We start from the raw sequence: 20,730 nt of genomic DNA, 5'->3' as shown, positions 1-20,730 counted from the left end.
ATAATCAGGAATGAGCCAGCATGGTGAACTGAAGGAGCACAAAGATATTTGAAAATATTATATTAATAATATTAATAATAGCTTTTTTTGTTGCTAGGAATTGAACCCAGGTCCTTGTGCATGTGAGGCAAGCACTCTACCAACTGAGTTATATCCCTAGCCCTAATAATAGCTTTTTAAAAGAGTAAAAACCAGAATAAAGTATAAACCCAGTCAATGACATAATGAATAGATTTGAGGAAATCTACATAGTAAAATGAAAAAGTACAAAAATACATAATAATAATCTCAGAAAAGATTTCACAGCAACACTCAGTGCAGAATTGTGTATAAAATTTTGAGAGAAAGAAAGTTGACTAAAGAATTGCATAGGAGCTAAATATAGTGTAGCAAGCATAAATGTAGCAGACAGCATTCTTAAGAAGATAAGAATTAAGGGAATACAACCCCAAGAGCTTTTATTAGAGAATATGAACACAAAAATGTATGTCAAAATTCAGCCAAGAAGATGAATAAAATTAAAAATTCAAGGAACTTGTTGAAAGACTAGGGTTAACCATTAAGCCCATTTAAATGTAACATTGATCTAGGCTCGATGACACAAACCTATAATCCTAGCCACAAGTTAAAGGGCACTCTGTGCAATTTAGCAAGACCCTGTCTCAAAATAATAAATAAAAAGAATCCAGACTATAGCTCAGTAGTAAAATGTCTCTGGGATTTCAATTCCCAGTACCAAAAATAAAATAAGCCTGAGATTGAACAATTATGTTACGTTTACAGTATAGAATGTAAATGTCATAAAATTATATCAAAATATTTTATGTAAATTGAATTATTAGAAACCAGAGAAGAGGCCCAACATATAACTGTATAAATTTTATATTTTACAACAGTTAATATATGATACTTATTCTTGAAAAATGTAATTCAGAAGTTTTTCATTCCTTTTTTTATGATTCTTAATTTGATCTTTCAGAAATTATCTTTTATGACAAATAAATTAAGTATTTTTCTGTTTTATTTCTATTTTTTAAGTATGGGTACACCTAATGTTATGAACCTCATAAAATAGCAAGTGTAATATGATCCAGGCTTTCTAGAATTTTTTTATTCATTTACAATTTTAGCTATATGTGCATAGGAATATATATCAATGCTTTTTATATTATTTTGACTGTTAGATTTTGAGGACTTTGAAAATGGTGTGTTTTTTTTGTAAATATAGTATATTTCATTTATTTCAGAAACTTCTATGGTATCACTTCCTTGGAATAATCTGAGGCTATAATTACAAAACAGACTTATTGAATATTTGGGGAGTGATTTACCCAAATTTTATATTAATAATAGATAACACAGAAAAATACTTACAAGCCAACTTGCTTTAGTCTTTACAACCACCTTTATATAGTGCAAAGAATAGCAGACTGGCAATAAGAAGTCCTGGATTCTGTTTCCTACTTTATAATATATACCTGTGACCTTGGTCAAAGTGACCTGCTTCAAGCCTTAGATGATTCGCCGATAAATAGGGAAAAATAAATAACACCAATCTTGACAAACCACAGAACTTTTGCGTGACTCAGATAAGTTGAAGCAGATGAAAATGTTTTATAAAACAATGGTAATAATGCAATGTGAGAAAACAGGTTAATTAAGAAGAGAAGACAATCTAAGAAGTTTCAAGTCTTGAACCAGACAAATGACCAGGTTAAAAAAATTGCATTTTAACACTGGAGGATCTGCCATCAATACCTACTGAAGAATAATACCACATGACTTAATTTTCTGATTTTGAGAAAGTGGGGGAACACATATCCTAGAAATTCTCTGATTCAATAATCTTATCTTCAAACCTTTGCAGATTCAAGAACCTTAAGTCAACAGGGCAATTAATATGCCAGGAGCTGTGTTCCATTATCCTTTATTTTTATTTGTCCTTTCGTACATATGATTCAAATGTTTGTATTTCTTTTTATCTGACATAGCACTAGCATAATAGTTTTCATACAAGCCTGTAGTAAAATTGATTGTCTTATTTTAGCAATAAGTCATCTTTTGCTTCAATATTACTATTCCCAAAAATATCTGAACATAATTGTTTTTCTTTTAAATATTACTTTTAGTTATACATGGGCACAATATCTTTATTTTGTTTGTTTATTTTTATGTGGTGCTGAGGATCAAACCCAGGGTCTTACACTTGCAAGGTGAGTGCTCTACCGCTGAGCCACAACCCCAGCCCCCATAATTGTTTTTCTATTTAAAAAATTCCAAAGAGTTAGTCTGTGAATCTACAGTTTTCTTATAGATTTATAATTCTCACCATCTGACTATTATACCTTTATTGGTGATTATGAAAATGAAGGTAGGTCTCCCTGAGCCCCGCCAAGATTCTTAAAAAAATAAGGAACAGGGAGTAATGTTAATTAGGGAGAGCCGCTTAGTACTGCTTTTGCCTATACTAGGCTTTTTTTTTTTTTTTTGCTTACATGAAACCCATTCTCATTCTGTTGAACGTATACCTGATATAGCACAAAACACCATCTTTCTTCATTGTTAAAAAGAGAATGCTTTTTGAAAATGAGTGGTTCGGTGGAATAATACAAACATTTTATGGAACATTTTCTTATTTTTTTCAGAATTTCCTTTTTTGTTAACCCATGTCATACATATAGCCAAGAAGACAACAGTAAGTCAGATATAGAGCAAATAAAGAGTCCTATAAATTTGGAAAGTAAAAGGACTATTTTATGTAAACATACTTAAAATATTGTGAACTCAGTAGTTGAGAGGGGAATTAATTCTAAGAACTAGTAGGACTGTAAATATTAACTTGTCCTCCTTAGGCTATGCCTTACAAATCTACCTCAACCTGTGTAATAGTGTTTGGCAGTCTCTTTTCCTTCCATTCCTTTTAATTTCAACACACCATATATGTATCTGTTATTAGATTGCTATATGAGTTTACCTCAAAAATTTGGATTGTTGAAATACTTTACTATTTGTTATGACAATGATAAAATCATAACTCCTGTACTTAAGTGTGATATAGACCACATCCTCTACCAGTTTTAGATCCCTTAATTGATCGTTAAAACTGTCCTAAAGGTTCAAGTAGGTACCTGATCATGAAGTCCAGGATTTTAATATTTCAAGAAAACATAGGATGATATAAACTAAAACCTGCTCATTTTTAGGCATCCTTTTCTTGAATATTTGGATATACATTGCAAGTCATAAAACTTATGATCAATATGTATTTTATAGGGAAGGCATATTATAATTTAAATATAAAAATTCATCTAACTAGAGGTAAACAGAAAATATCATGAAATATGGAGATAGAATGTCAATTAGAAGGAACTCCTTTGTAATAATAAAACATGTATATATGTGTATTAAACATATATGTGTGTATGTATGTGTGTGTGTGTGTCAACAGTGAAAGTCCATTATGTTTATAATTTTCAAAACCTATTTGACAAAATCATTTGCTCTGAGTCACCTAGAGTTTATATTTTAAGAAATATTTCCTATTTCATTTTTTATTTTTATAGACTTTCAGGTCATTGACTGTAATTTTCTCCTTTTCAAAATCAAGATAATGAACCCCCACTTTTGCGTTTCTTATTGATAAATCTGAAGTTTACATTGCCAGACCATGTGGAAAGACCTCATGAAATGCTAAACATAGCTGTTCTTGCTCGCTATTGCTAGGGGGCAGTATTTACTTAGCTGACTATACAGATAAGCACTAGCCAAAACATACGTATGTAATTTCATGATCTGAGAAAATACTTAGAGCATGTATGATTTCTTTTCATTTTCAGTTTCCAACTTTTATGAGGAAATAGTTAAAATATCTCTAGCTTTATGAAAGCCATATGTATTTTATATTTGTAATCAAATTTTTAAATATTTATTTGCTTTTTTGAAAAATTAAAACCTGACTGGTATTCAAAATTATCTTATTTTACTGTCATTTTTTTCTATATCAGATAACATTATGAAATTGTACCAATACCTTTAGAAATTAAGGCAAAAATATCACTATTTTTCAATTAAGATTTTAAAAGTAATATAGAAAGAATAAATAACAGGTATTACAATCTCACAGATTGCCATTTTTTAACCTGAATTTAATTGGTAAGAGATGACTACAACTGACTTGTCAAAATTAGAATTGAAGTGCTTATTTCCTGATTCCAATCCTTGGCTGTTTTTACTAATATGTGATGGCCTAAATATTAGTGTACACTTCATTTGGTATACTACAGGAAAAATATTGGTATGATAGAACAGGAGAATGAAGTGATCACAGTTTTATTTCTAGAAAGATAAATTTGGCTGAAGGAAATATTGAAGTAGTTAGAAATTGAAAGTAGGATAATACTTATGAAACATTTGCCATAGTTGATAAAGAAGGAATGATAATCAAAACAAGGGTGGTTCAGTATGAAGGGATAGAAACAACAGACTGAGAAGATCTTGTAGAAATAACACCTATGGGATTTGATAGGAAATACTTTAAAATTAAGTTTATTCAACCTAAGTGACTGGAATGATAGGTGCTAATAGAAAGACAAGGCCATTTGGGAGTGACCATGAGTATAGTATCTTGGATGTAGTTAAGTTATATCAAAAACAACTTCATCTTTTCAAGGCCTCCTCTTAAGTTTTATTAGATGATACTAGAGCATCATAATTTGTGAGCATAGTTTTATGCTATTACTAAGACAATACTTTCTGAGTACTCTGTACAGTGCTTTGTTTATTGCAGGCGTTTGGTTTGGTTTGGTTTGGTTTCAGTTTGGGTTTTAGTTTTTTATTTTTCTTTGTGAACTGGCCTGTGTAAAAAGAAACTACCTTGGCTTTATATGAGTCTGGCAATTTTTGCCTCTGATCATTTTAAATAGGTCCCCACTTTATGTAGTTTCCTTATATAGATGTCTTTTTTGGTATTCAACAGTTTTTGAGGGGAACCCTATGCAATTTCTGGAGCTTTCTCTCTAAACAGCTTTCTTCTGTCTAAAATTATGAAGATTCTAGCCACCTTGACTTCCTCACTCTCCCAACTCTGCCTCCTTAGCTCAGGACAACCATCAAGCTCTTCCTGGCTTTTTCCTTCCTCTAATGGCCTAAAAACTCTTTGCAGAATGTCAGTAAGCTGACATTCTGGACAGTTATAGGTTTCATTTCATGTATTTCCTCTCTCAGGCATTACTCTGCATGCTAATATCCTAGATCTTCAAATTGTTGTTTCATATATTCTAATTTGTATGCATTTCAAGTGGGAGGGTAGATCCGATTCCTATTCCATCTTGTTCAGAAGCACAATCCCTCTATAGATCTTGATGAAGTTAATAATTGCAGAGGATAGAATGGGGTGAAAGATACTATTAGTTAATTGCTGAACTAATTTGGCAAATATTCTTAGTGACAATTGGCTTTCCTCAAAACAATAGCAAATAATATAATTGATGTTATGTTTATAAAAGGAAGATTGAATAATAGTGATGAAACTAATCTCTTTTAATTTTTTAATTTAAATTTTAATCAAAGGTGAAGATTTAGGGTGAATAATTTGTATTTTGTTAGATATTACTGTTTTCTACAGTTCATACTTGTTACTATGAAGACATGTATGTCTTTCCCTTTTTGAATTTGTAATGTCTCTAAAAAGAACTATCTACATTCAACTTGTGTAAATGATGATGTGGAGATCAATAGCCTTTATTTACAATAATACTTATGTTTTAATGAATTATATAATTGAATAGTTATTGACTGGCATTTTGATAGCATAGGTACTCTATTGTGTGCAATGTAAAGACAATGTGCAACTCTACTCATAAATTTATAATTAATGGATACCAAAAGAATATTTATTTAAGCTCTATAGGAAGTCCAAGTCTTTGTTTAATAGTATCCTGTATTTACTCACACAGTAAAATAAACTTCATGCTTTTTTAGATTTTTCTGCAAATTATTTTTGGTTTTTAAAACTTGCTAGTGACAGTCCTAGTGTGCGACCGATCCAGCTATATAACTCCTTGGTATTTATCCTAAGGAATTAAAGTTCACAATGACACATGCATACCCGTGTTTATAGCAGCACAATTCACATTTGCCAAACCATAAAACCAGCCTAGGTGTATAGCAGCACAATTCACATTTGCCAAACCATAAAACCAGCCTAGGTGACTAAGAGCAGGGGAAGATGAAATAAGACATCATCTCAAACCATGAAATAGAAAAGAAGGGGTGAATATGTAGAAGAATGAAACTAGACCCGTATCTCTCACCCTGCATAAAAATCAACTCAATGGATCCAAGACCTAGGAATTAGAACAGAAATTATGCAACTCTTAGAAGAAAATAGAGGTTCAACACTCTAGCATATAAGTACAGGCAACAACTTTCTCGAAAGAATCCCTACAGTTCCGGAAATAATGCCATAAGTTAATAAGTGGATGGCATCAAATTAAAAAGCTTCTGCACAGCAAAGTAAACACTTAGGAATGTGAATAGAGAACCTCCAGACTAAGAAATCTAGCTACTCTTCTTTTAGTTCTCTAATATCTAGAATATATAAAAAATTCAAAAATTTCACACCAAAAACTCATATAACCCACTATTTGACCTAGCTATTCCCCTTCTCAGACTATACCCAAAATACCTAAAAAGAGCATACTACAGGGACACAGCTACATTCAATGTTCATAGCACAATTCACCATAGCTAGATTGTGGAACCAACCTAGATGCCCTTCAATAGATGAATGGATAAAAAAATGTGGCATTTATACACAATGGAATATTATGCAGCACTAAAAAATAACAAGATCATGGCATTTGCAGGGAAATGGATGGCATTAGAGCAGATTATGCTAAGTGAAGTTAGCCAATCCCTAAAAAACAAATGCCAAAAGTCTTCTCTGATATAAGGGAGGTGACTCAAAGCAGAGTAGGGAGGAAGAGCATGAGAAGAAGATTACCATTAAACAGGGAAGAGAGGTGGGAGGGAATGGGAGGGAGAAGGGGAATTGCATGGAAGATGGAAGGAGATCCTCATCGTTATACAAAATACATATACGATGGTGTGAGGGGGAAGGGGAAAAAAGAGAGAAAAGTGTCACAGTAGATTGGGTAGAGAGAGGTGATGGGAGGGGAGGGGAGGAGAGGGAGGGATAGAGAGGATAGCAGAATACAACAGACACTAGTATTGCTGTATGTATATACATGGCTGTATAACCAATGTGATCCTGCAATCTGTACACATGGAAAAATGAGAATTCACACCCTGTTTGTATCAAATGTATGATATGTCAAGATCATTGTATTGTCTTGAGCAACTAAAAAAAAAAAAAGAAATGGGCAAATGAATAAAATAGACACTTCTCAAAAGAAGAAATACAAATGGCCAACACATATATGAAAAATGTTCAATATCATTAGTAATTAGGGAAATGCAAATCAAAACTACACTGAGATTTTATCTCACACCAGTCAGGATGGCAGTCATCAAAAATACAAATAATAAATGCTGGAATGGGTGTGGAGAAAAAAGGAACACTCTTACTCTGTTGGTAGGATTGTAAATTCGTACAACCACTCTGGAAATCAATGTTTAGGTTCCTCAAAAGATAGGCAAGGAACCATCATGTGACCCAGCTATACGACTCCTAGGTATTTATCCTAAAGAATTAAGATTATCACACTACAATGATACATGCATGTTTGTAGCAGCACGATTCACATTTGCCAAACTATGGAACTAGCTTAGGTATTCAAATGATTACCTTATAATCTGACAGTGGGTGAATGGATAAAGAAAATGTGACACACACACACACACACACACACACACACACACAATGGAGTTTTATTCTGCCATAAAGAAAAATGAAAATAGGTGGAACTAGAGACCATTATGTTCTATGAAATAAGTCAACTCAGAGGGTCAAAGGTCTTGTTTTCTCTCATGGGGAAGCTAGAGAGAAAAAGGAAAAGAAAGGTGGTGGGGACTCTCAGGAAAATCAAAGGGATTAAGTGGGGGTAGGTGAGAAGGGAGAGGAAAGTTGAGGGATTGATATTGGCCAAATTATATTGTTATATTGTATGCATGTATGATTATGTAAGAACAAATCCCATCATTATATACAACTGTAGTGCTCCAATAAAATGTGTGCAGGAGAAAAGAAGGGGTTAATTTACTTTTCCTCTACCTTTGTTCTATTTAGTCCCTAAATAGATTGGATGATGCCCACTCAGACTGGGAAGATGATATATTTTATTTGGTGCACTGATTCAAATGATTACCTTATCTGGAAACACCATCAGTGACACACCCCAAAATATTATTTAATCATATACCTGAGTGGTCTGATCTAATCACTTTGCCACATAAGTTAACTATTACAAGAATCTTTAAAATCTCAGGGGTATTTTTGTGTCACTGAAAAGCGCACCTTTAAAAATAACATACTAGTATTGCACTTGAGTTAGCTATGATCTGGAGGGTATCCTCTGATCAAATGAAGGTATTCTGTGAATGATTCCTGAAGAAGTCATCTGTATTTGTAATATAGACAGATATTACAAAATAAAGTATTTGTGGCAATAATTATAGTTACCTGCATTCTTTTTTTATTTTAATCAATGGAATAGACCAAAACAGAATTTTTTTAACCATTCAGTTTAGTTTATTGGCAATCATTCTAATTTTGTCTTTCATTTCTTCTTTATCCATCCCCTGTACTCCTGCTCATAGCTCTATGCCATCCCTTGGTTCCTCACCATGTTTACTCGTAAGTATTATTTTTCCTCTTTTAGAATTGTATTAGCAAAAATACAGTTTTATTCTTCCCTGACATTTTATATTTGCAATAATATTAAGCAAATTTAATATGCATCCCCTATGTGGTTCTTGCATGATAAAGGTGAGTATAAAATAATTCCAATTGTTCTGACCCCTGAACATTAAAATGAGAATTGTATAGGTTGAAAATTTATTTTATATTTCATGGTATTCATTCAAGCTTTTCCCCCTTTGAAAACAGTATTTAACATCAATTGTGAGGTTTATCTAAAGTTATCAGGGCTATATTTTACAACCAAATTAGGCTTAATTTCTAGAGATTCTATAATAACTCAGTTTTATTTTCTAAACTAGGAGGACTCCTAGAAATTAAGCAGATTATGTGAATGTTGTACTTTACTTTTAAATATTAATACAGTGAACATCCTTACTTAAATATGGTACACGTGATAAATGGAATAATATTTGGAATAGATCTGTATGCATGGGCCTGGGAAGATATCCACAATATTATTAAATGAAAAAAGGAGTTATAAAAATAGAAGACTGTTAAAAGGATATTTTTGATGAATATTTAATAGAGCAGGTGTTTATAATGCATAATGGGGATGTAACCTTACTGTATATAAAACAATTTTAAGGTTTATCTACATAAATAAACTTGTATAAATAATATAACTAATTCTGGGGAGAAATGTTATGAATTGTACATATATACCAATATTGATAAGTTAGAAAATGTCATCTATTTGACTGATATGATAATTAATTAATTTAAGGAGACCTTAGGAAGCTATAAGGTGACAAAACTAAATAAACATTTTATAAAAACAGTTTGTAATATTAGCTCCTAAAGAATAGTTTGGACCATAAAATAATACTGATATATCTAGTCAAGCAGGTTATTATTGTTGTTTATTTTAATTTTTAACTTAATTAATTTTTAAAAATCATTCTACAGATGTATTTCCACTGCACAAAATTTTCCACCTCTGGGATACTTTACTACTTGGAAATTCCTCTTTCCCATTCTGTATTGGAGTAGCAATTCTTCAGCAACTGCGGGACCGGCTTTTGGCTAATGGTTTTAATGAATGCATTCTTCTCTTCTCTGATTTACCAGGTAGAGGTCTAAATAAATGGAATAACTAAATGTAATTTAATTGTAAAATAATGAGATATTTTTAAGCCATTGTTTTATTTAGCATTTTTGTAGCTGTGACCAAAAGACCCGACAATAACAATTTTAAGGAGGAAAAATTTATGAGAGAGAGAGAAAGAAACTTTGCCCTTCAGGGTACAAATCAAACTTCAGTGGAATTCTGTCATATCATACAAGATAGTAAGTTAAGTTGTATAGGGTATTCCCAAGTGAGGAGTTTGTAAATCTAGGGGTTGAATGCTTAAATGTAGACAAATGGATAGCAACTATACATTTGATGCTGTGGTTTAAAAAAAGAAAAAGAAAAAAAAACTAACTTGGCTTTGAGGATGTAAGTAAATTTGTGAAAGTGGGGTAAAAAAAGCTATTTTTGCAGAAATTGAAATATTTTTAGGTAGAAAAATTCTACTTTTTTCACAGTATTTCTTTGACTCCATTCCTTCTGCTTTTTGCTTTGCTGTCCTTCATATTTTCAGACAAGCACAAGTTACTACTGATAATAAACACACTTTAAATTACATAAGAAATAAATTTGCCTGAAAACCAAATAAATAGAGAAAGGTACTCTAAAGCTATCTCTATTAAGCCTCGAAAGGAATAAGAAACCTGCTTCCTATCTGCTTTTTATTTTTAGTGGATGATCTGTGTTTCATTCTGTATTATCTGTCTGTTGAAAATCTTCATCTTTTGGGGGGAAAATAGTAACAAAATGCCTTGGGGTAATTTAAAACTTTGCCTTTCTCCTGCCCCCAAAACTAAAAATATCACCATCAGCTAATTTATCAAATTTTAATTAAAGTGTGTTATTTCATATGTAAACAAATAATAGTTTAGTTCTTTAATTTTTTTCTGGGAAATTTTTTATGAAAATTGTCGAGTTTTTGTTATTGTGTTGTTTATTTTTGCTTTTGAACAGGAACAGAGAAGCTAGTTTCATAACCTAAGAATACTGTCTGTACCCTACAGATGTTTTCTTGTCATTCTCAACTTGCCAAAGTAAATAGAAGTTGATTGATTAGGATTAAAAGAATTTTTCTGGTCAGTTATAAAAATATGTATATTGAAAATGCTGATTTTGCATTTTGAAATAAAGCAAATTTAATACCTTTCCTATTTCGTTTATAAGTATTTCCATTAAACACCAGTGAAGAAATCTGTTTTAATTTTTTATAGACAAATTAGTGGTAACCCTGCTTGCCCACTAAAAATATTATTTCTGAAATAATAAAACTATATACATTTGTTATAACTGAATAATTGAGAAAGTATCTCTCTTCCTTAACCTTTGAAAATAGGACACCTTCTTTGTATGTGAATTACCCTGGTCCACAATGCCATTATTCTGGTCATTGTATATGATTCCTGTTAGGGGAGAGAGAGGCTTCTAAGAAAAAATATGACCTCTTTCAAAAAGCATAAAGGTTTTCATTGCAAACTTGGTCTTTAAGTATATCTGTGTTTTGTTTTAATCACAGTGCATTTATTTGAGATAGCATTCTCAGGTAGGTTTTAAAAGTTGTCATTTTTTTTTCCTACCCTCAACAATTCTTGAAGGAATTTGGAAGTGACCAGGGGAAATCTAAAAAACTGAATCTGGAGTAACCTTTTGCACACTAACATCTCAAAGTTTTAGATGATGTAAATGTAGAACATATGTGAAACAGATACGCTGTTTTTCTAGTCTACCAAGAAAGGACCAATAGGCTAACTGTATATTTCACTTCCAATTATTGAGACAGACTTTTTAGATAAAGTAAGGCTAAGATTAAGCATTAATTTGAACTCAGTAAATATGTTATGCTTTACTGAACTCCTACTTATCTGAGTTTAAATAATCAGTAAACAGAACAAATTTAACTCTGTTCTTTACTAAAGGAGATTGACAATCCACTGTACAAAATGTGTATTGACACTAATATAACAAAAAACAAAAAACACCATCCAGTTGGGAACCTTGTGAACATGATAGTCATCTTTTTTAGTTCTTAATAGTCTAGTTGTTAAGAGCATGAAATATGCAGTGATATCACCTAGGCTCAGATCCTGCCTCTACTACTTTCACCAGTGCAACCTTAGAGAAATGACTTAATCCTTTCATCTTTGATTATATGAGAATGATAATAATAAGTATTCTATGCATAGATTGTTGTATTAAGTCAGTATATCTAAAAAACTGTATAAGTGACTATTATCATTAAGTCACTGTTGTTATAATTTTCCTCACTTTTTTCGTTCTAAATAACATACTTTCCTATTGGTAGTATAAATGAAGCAATTTCCCCAATTGTCTTTTGTATAAATTAATGATCACACAGATTTGTTAGCAAAATCTAATGAAGAATTACCTGAAAAATCAAATAAGCTTTTAATGTTAAGTACACATTATTAGTAAGAAGACTATCTCTTTTCCTTGCTTATAGACAGCACAGTATAGTCAATAGAGAACCCAGGCTTGGGAGTCTAGACTGACATGGGTTTGAGTATTGATTCCACCATTCACTACCTGTGTAAATTGGGAAACTGAGTGGGGTACTGCTGCTGAGAGAATATGGTCTATAGGGTGAGATAGATATGAATTCATATCCCAGATATGACACATATTAGCCAGGGAAACTCTAAAATGTTATTGATTCTCATTGGAAACAAAAGTCCTGTACGTTGCAAAATTTTCTGTAAATGTTAGACGATAATATCTACTTTAGAGTTTTTGTGAGAACCAAAGATAATATATATAATGCAACTGGCAAAAAAACCTGATAGGCATATACACAAGTATTTTTAAGTATATGTAGCATTTAACATTTTAAATTTGTTAGGAATATATAACATAAAATTATACTTAAGTTCCATGTCCATTCGTCCTCCTTTTCTTCATTGAATACTACCTCTTTAATTTTTGTAGGGGAAACTCAGCAGAAAATCACAGTTCTTTTGAACAAAAATTGTTGCGTTGTAGAAGGTGATATATTGTGATTTTACATTCCAAGAAAGTACAAACAATGCTAGAAATTTTTCCTGAATGCTCTTGACATGTATTGGTATGTGTGCCATGCTTGTACTAGAACAGATTACTTTGAGATTGGTACATTTAACATTGCTTGAACAGGGGTGCTTTACCACTGAACTGTATCCTTAGCCCTTTTAATTGTTTTATTTAAGACAGGGTTTTGATTGCTTAGGGCATCACTAATTTGTTGAGGCTGGCCTCAAATTTGTGATCCTCATGCCTCATCTTACTGAGCTGCTGGGATTACAGGCATGTGCCACCATGCTCAGCTATGGCAGGATATTTTGGGAGAAATACTTGGCTTTTCATACCACCATCTAATAATGGATTTTGGCTGCTGCTTTTAAGAGAGTAGTTTCCAAGGTTACCACTTTTTAAACTCAGTTACAATATGGGGTTTCCCAGTCTTTGTTCTCTCTCTCTGATATTCTGCTATAGTACCCCCTTTGGCTTTTAAATTTTTCTTTGGAGATATATCCATGCAGTTTGGAAAATGAGAATAATATCTAAGTAAAACCAAAAGGATAATAATTTGAGTGGATTTCTGACAACTGAGATGTTTAAATGCTTTTTGTTTTATTGTTTTGTTTTATATTCCTTTGTACAGTTGTGTATCAATTGAACATATCAATAACGATGCATCCCTGATTATTTTCCTTTTTTAAAATACATGACAATAGTGGAATGCATTACACTCATTATTACTCATATACAGCACAATTTTTCATAACTCTGTATATAAAGTATGTTCACACCAAATTATGCCATTATACGTGTACTCCTTTTTTTGCATTACAATTCTTAATACACATATATTCCACAATTTTTCATAACTCTGTTTGTATGTAAGGTATGTTGACAACAAATTCAAATCTTCATACATGTATTTTGTATATGATGACCATCACATTCCACCATCCTTGCTAATCCCCAGAGGTTATACAAAAAAAACTGATTATTTTCAAAGACAGAAATATTTAGAGGCAGGAATATTTTTCTTAGAGAACTCTGTAGAAAAAATAATGGTAAATCTGTACGGAAGAAACCTCTAACTTATTCTGAGATTAAAATAATGGCTTTAACATTGGGAGAAATATGCATATATAAACTGTTTAGAAGGTAATAGTATACTGAAGGAGATTTCAGCATATGAAAAGTTTCAAATCCTTTTTTATAGGAAGAAATTGGCATTTGACTGAAAAATCTCAGTTGTGTAGTGATTTTTCAATTAGAGAAGCTTAATTTAATAGAAAAGTTTTGAATGAAATTTAAGCATTTTAGTATCACCTACATACTTTGTAATATGATTTAATTTTCAACAAAAACATGAAAAATATTAGTACCATCTCACTATTTTCACTAGTTCAGAAAGTAGTATATGTGTTGTGGAATTATAGGTGGATAGGTAAAGGTGTTTATATTGATTAAAGTCAATTGTATAATCTAGTCTTACTCAAAATCCCATTGATTTTAAGGCAGTTCTGGTGATTCTTGTGCTAGGGAAGGGGAGAAGGATGATACCTATTCTTGGTTATAAGTTCTCATGGACCTCTAGCAGGTGATTGGTGAAATCAAGACTTAATCTATTTTCCTTCCTTGTATTTAACCAGATAGCAATATTAAGGAGTTACCTAGCTTCCTCACATCAGACAAAATCAGTATGCCTCATTAAATATGAATTTCAGATAATACTACTAAAATAAATATATCCCAAATGAACATTGTTTATTTGAGACTCAATTTTATTCCATCTCCTACATTTATATTTGCTACATTGGACAACCCTAATTAGGTAAGTATTAAAAAACAACTTCTAAGAAAGAAAAGATTAAAAAAAATACAGTGGAATTCAGGCATAGCATATGTTGGGGGTGGGGTGGAAATTTAGCTTGAAAATGGCAAATAATGCTCAGTTAGTATTAAAACACTTTTTAACTTTTCCATATTGACATAAAAATTGGTAGTATATTTTCCTTTATCCACATGAATGTAATGAGATCCTAAACACCACAACTTAAGTATTTAGTTTCCTAATTTATCAGATTGTAAACATTTGATACTTTAATGTTTTGTGAGATATTCTGAGTACATGCAAATGGTTGATGGCATCTGTAACTTTCAGAATGGGAATGCATGATTGGCAAGAACTATAAACTAATTCAAAGACATACATACCAACACTGGATTTTTCTTAAATATATTATGCAGGATAATGGATAGATGTCATATGTTAGATATGAAATATCCTTTCAGTAATCAAAAATATATATATTATATATATTACACACACACACACACACACACACACACACACACACACCATAAGAAATATTTAGTTCAGGACTTAGCAACATAAAAAGGAGGAGGAGAACATAGATACAGTAGGTATTTATTTATTCACTAAGTTCTCTTTATTATTCATTAATTGCTGTTCTTTCATTGTTACTGCCTGTGGGAATAAATTTCAAAATGCAGTGTTTATTTACAATAACTATCAAAAAACATTAACATTAAACAATGACAACCCTCTGATTTTACAGTGAATGGCATTTTTTTTTTAAGTTTGTCTGGCTTACTTCCTATCTATAGAGGTGATATATCCCCCACATGTATACTTACATGAGTATACACACATATAACTTTATTCACCCTAATATGCATGACAAGCTCCTTGAGTCATAAGGACAGAGCCATACGGAGCTGTCCCCCCATTGCTGGTTACATAGATTTGTTCTTTTGTAGAAAGAAGTCCATTGCAATCCCAAGAAGTTGAGCTCTTAGTAAGAGCAGAGACCTGGAGCCGACAGTTACAACATGAAACATGGAGACCTCCCCAACTTCCCAAGGACCAGTCTTTTTATTTTTCCCCATTTATTTTTTAGTTGTAGTTTGACACAATACATTTATTTTATTCATTTATATGTGATAAAATATAAGGATCAAACCCAGGGCCTCACACATGCTAGGTGAGCATTCTACCACTGAGCCACAACCCCAGCCCACTCAAGGACCAGTCTTAAGACCCTCTCTTCCCAGGGGTTGAGTTCTAAGAAAACATGGAAGGGACCGATGGGAGTTCTCCCACCTCCATGCAACGAAGAAACCCTCTTTCCTACATTTTCCAGAGTCTGGCAGCATATCCATTTGCTCTCCTCCGTTAAGAAGGCTTCGTATAATTTCATAAGCTGTGGAACCCAGTGAAATAAACCTTGTTGGTTCTGTCTTCCTCTATGAGAGGAATAAATTCCATAGGGAAAAATTTCAACATTATGTAGTATAATATTAAAAGACCCTCCTTTGAATTTACTTATAAATGGTACAATAATAGAATGAAGCTTATCAATTCAAGACTGAAAGGACTTATACAACATTATGAATAACAAGCACTCAGGAGATGTTATTATGCTTGTTTTAGACTTTAAAAAATGAGGTGCTGTTAATTTTATTCTTTCTGTTACACTTTGTCATTACATTGATCGAATCTGATTAAGCACCCATTTTTTTCAGCATACTCTATTCAGTAGAAATAAAATAAATTTAGTTGTAGTTTCAGCTATTCAAGCTGGTTTCTCTACTAAATTTCTCTTACTAAAAGTTTATTTTCTAGTAAATAGTTAATTTTTTATGTTTATAAGTAAGTATTTATAAATAGGTATAGATACTCCATACAAGTATCAAGTAATTTCATCTTCTGAGTCTTAAGTACAGCATAAACATTCCTGCCCTTAGCATCTCATTAATGGTAGGTACTATTAAAACACTTAAATAAGTGAACAGAAACCATATTTTCCACATATTTTTAAAGTTTCCTGGCTTATCTGTTTTCTATTCCTCTCTCTTAGTATTTGCCATCCATTCCTGAACTAAATATTAATGGTTAAACCTCAAATGAATAAGCTCAAATTTCAAAGTTTATACAAATTTAAGGGTTTTAAATGATTAACTTTTTAATTGTTAAGTATTCTCACTTTATATCAAGAAATATAGTAGATAATAAAAAAATCATGTGTAAAAGTTTTATATTTATACTGATTTTTTTCCTCTGTATATATATTGATACATAAGACAAGAATCTAGTGGCTTCTAAATTATTTTCTGCTTTATCTCTTATGTAACACAGAGGTTGAGAGAATATATATACATATGTAGATTTTTAAATTATTTTTTTTACTTGTCAATGGATCTTATTTTATTTACTTATATGTGGTGCTGAGAATTGAACAACCTCAGCCCCAGAGAATATATTTTTGCTCTGAAAATATAAGGTTTGTGGCTCAGTGGTAGAGCACTTGCCTAGTACATTTCGGGTTCTGGGTTCGATCCTAGCACCACATAAAAATAAAATAAAGATATTATGTCCAACTACAACTAAAACAAAATATTTAAAAATATATAAGTAATATAATATATTACTATTATTTGAGGTAAAGCATTTTATTTGGGCAAAGGCATAATATAATTGTGAAGTTTTAGTTAAAAAAAATTCATATATTCATCTAAAGCAGCAGAAATATATTCATGACTTGTTTAATGTCGTAAGAAGGCATAATATCAGTGCTAAAATGGCTTGTTACAATCATCAGTTGAATGCACAATTGACTGTTATAATTTTCCACTATTCAGTATTTACCTTAATAAAGCAAAAAAGCTTTCAAGTAAATGTTCTTGCACCAGAGCCTTGGCCAAGTGAATGTATATTATTTATTTCCCAAGTTTCAAAAGTATTTAAAAAGATTTTTAACTGTAAAATTGAGAACTATTTGTTCATTTAGGGATAAATATAAATGAAATAGGATTACAATACTATTTGTGTATAATCTCCCAATTGTAAACAGTGGCTCAATTTTTTTTAAATCTATAAACTTGAGTCAAATATAACTGACTATAGCCAGTGGGCTACTGATTTGTGACTTCTTTGTTTGAAAAGAGAAATGACTGGCAGACTTTACTAGACAGAGGGAAGAAAGCACTGAAAAGCCCCAAACAACAAACTGATGGAAGTCCTTTTAAGAAGGTGACTAGAAAAGAGGATGGAGAGTACAGACAAAAAAGGAGCATACAGCATCCTGCTCAAGATATTTAAATATATAGATATAGATATTTGGTTTCAATTCAATGTCCCTGAAATAATGAAATGTATTGTTGAAAATAGCATCACTTACCAAAATAGGAATGAATGGCTATATTGATATTTGTGGAGCATTCTTGTGTACAATCCTTTAAAGGAGCTCCATCTTGGGTTAAACAAAGCATTTTTTAACATAAGTGATACTAGTAGTAATCCATATTTTTTTCCTGGCTCATAGCCTGCTGTAGTGTAAAGAATTGTTCTGGTGAAAGTTACCCTTGCAGCACACAGTTGTTTAGTGGAAGTTTCAAATTGTAAAGTCTATAAGAATGATGCCATTTTACCTTAAGCTGAGAGTACATTAATTATTCACACTTAATGCTTGTAAGTATGTGATGTCCATGGATGTACATCTTGGATTTGCAAAAGCACAGTCATAACAGAAATTAAATGTGGAGATTTTATCTATGGCCCTCTCCCCATCCACCTGTAAAAGCTGGATATTAACATTAGATGATATATTATTTAGACAATATATTAAATTCTCTTGAATTGAAAGGTGGCTAAAGATAAATGAGAAAGTAGTTGGTTTGGTTTTATTTACATGGATTGCAAGGTTGTATAGTCACTAAAATAAAACTCCATGAAAAAGTTATTTTCAAAATCTCAGGTTATATCAATCTTCTTGGGGAGCCACAACTGCATTATTTCTGTAAAAAGGGAGAAATTTGAAAACAGATGTTACAATACATGACTTCTAAGTGGAAATAAATGATTATGGAAAACACAAAGTCAATGGCATGACTGGTGAAGTCTCTCATATTGTGACATGATTCTGGAAAGCTGGAAAAATTCTCTTAACACTGATCTAGGAGGTGCTCTTAAAACAGAACTAATTTTGCAACACGTAAACAGCTTACAAAGTCACGATGTTTCTTAGATGTTGGGAACTATAATGAAAAACAAAGTCAGGGTTGATATGAATTTTCCACTTACCTTGAAAATTAAGAGTTCATTAGAGTACTGCTACATTTTAGATCACATCCCAAGTTTTAAAAAATCTAATAAGGAAGCTTGTCACTACGGTCTATTTATTTTATGATTGAAAGGGAGTTTCTACTCTTAATTTTTGTGACCAATCCAAAAATTATCTTATAGTTTATATCATTAGTGATTCAGCATATCTGTCACAAGATATCAATGATGGAATTTGTTTGTTTTACTATTGACAGTTTATATGGGCTTTGAGTTTTCAAATTGCTTAAACAGAATACTGTTTACTTTTAAAGTATATTGAGTAACCACAGAAACATTTAAAGATTAGAAACTATCTTTAAAAATTTCTCACACACACTGATGTTGTTGCCAGTGAGAATTTAAGAACCAAAATGTGTTTAAAAGTGGCATTTATCATGTATTGTTCAATATGTGATTTGTATTTTAATAAGGTGATAATACTTGTGGGTCCCCTTTTATCTTTCTCTCCTATCTAGTCCTCTATTTCTTTACATTTAGCACAAAAATGAAAGTAATTTGATATGTGGCCTGTTTTTTTCTATTCTGATCTTTAACAGAATAGAAAATAACTTCTGAATTACATGTCCCTTCTATGAGTGCAGTGTCAAGTCAATTTAAATAAAATAAAATAGAACAAATGAACAGACCAGATTGTAAAGAAGAAGAATATACCGCTGTTATTAGGCTATATTTTCAAAATTATGTAGCATAGAGGAAATGTCTAGAATTTTCTTATTTTTATTAAAAGCTGCTGCATTTCCTTTGAAAAATTAAAACCATTTCAATTATTCTGTACAAATTATAAGTAATAGAAAAACTGCTTATTGAACTTGAACACAAGGCTGTAGTTGCCACAGATATCAAGACTCCCGTTTTGTTTGTGATTACCACTAAGTGTAAAAGAAAGAGAAAATGATGAGTGCAGCTGATCTGGTGCTAAATATTCCAAGCTTCTGCATTATTCTTTTTCCTGAGGTGTACTCTGTTTCAACATCAGCTGCTTTGCACTATAGTATAGTACACCCCACTGCTAACTTTTAAAAACAATTATCTTAAAAAACTGTAAACAATTTAAGTATACACATATCAGTAGTGTTGATTGAATTTTCTATTTATGCTCATTGCATTGTAGGCATTAAGCAGCAGGTATGATAAATTCATAGCAAAATGCTGCAGTAATTGCATGAGCTTGTACCAGATTTGGAAGGCTGGGTGAATTAAATCAGGAGCCCAGTAGCACACTGTACCATCATTTCCCCCTAGATATTGCCAAAATTGTGTTTAAATATTCATTCTTTCTTTCATTCAAACAAATATTTAGTGACTTTCTATAATGAGTGTGTATATGCATATATGTGTTAAAGAGTATCTGTATATATGTGTATAATTAGTCTTATTCAATAATGTTTAGCAACGAGAAAACTAACCACCTTTGCTTTAGTGTTTTGTGCTGTAGAAAAAAAAATATATCTAAAGTGAATGAACTGTGTGTCAGAAAATTTCATTCACTTTCTGTGAGACATTAGGTCAGTAACTTTATTCATTCCATACATTTTTAACAAACTTTATTATATGTCAGGAAAGTACTATTGCAGTGGGACCATAAAAATAAAAAAGATATTATATTCCTGAATAAGATGGGAAGAAAAC

General features: G+C 31.6%; 1 protein-coding gene across 7 annotated transcripts in view; it reads left to right on the top strand.

The window, feature by feature from the left end:
- Window positions 1–20,730, top strand: part of Tbck (TBC1 domain containing kinase) — a 242,881-nt gene that overhangs the window by 112,262 nt on the left and 109,889 nt on the right. For 6 of the 7 annotated variants that reach the window (XM_048813691.1, XM_015484618.2, XM_048813689.1 and 3 more), the window contains 2 exons: window positions 8,779–8,815; window positions 9,788–9,949. The exons of the other annotated variant lie outside the window; for it this stretch is intronic. In XM_048813691.1, the coding sequence (XP_048669648.1) occupies window positions 8,779–8,815; window positions 9,788–9,949 (199 nt within the window). The remainder of the gene's footprint in view (window positions 1–8,778; window positions 8,816–9,787; window positions 9,950–20,730) is intronic. 7 annotated transcript variants of the gene reach the window in all.

Source organism: Marmota marmota, unplaced genomic scaffold (assembly GCF_001458135.2).
Source record: "Marmota marmota marmota unplaced genomic scaffold, marMar, whole genome shotgun sequence".
Classification (NCBI taxonomy): Eukaryota; Metazoa; Chordata; class Mammalia; order Rodentia; family Sciuridae; genus Marmota; species Marmota marmota.
The sequence above is the reverse complement of the archived record's forward strand: the minus strand, read 5'-3'. Positions and strand labels throughout refer to the sequence as shown.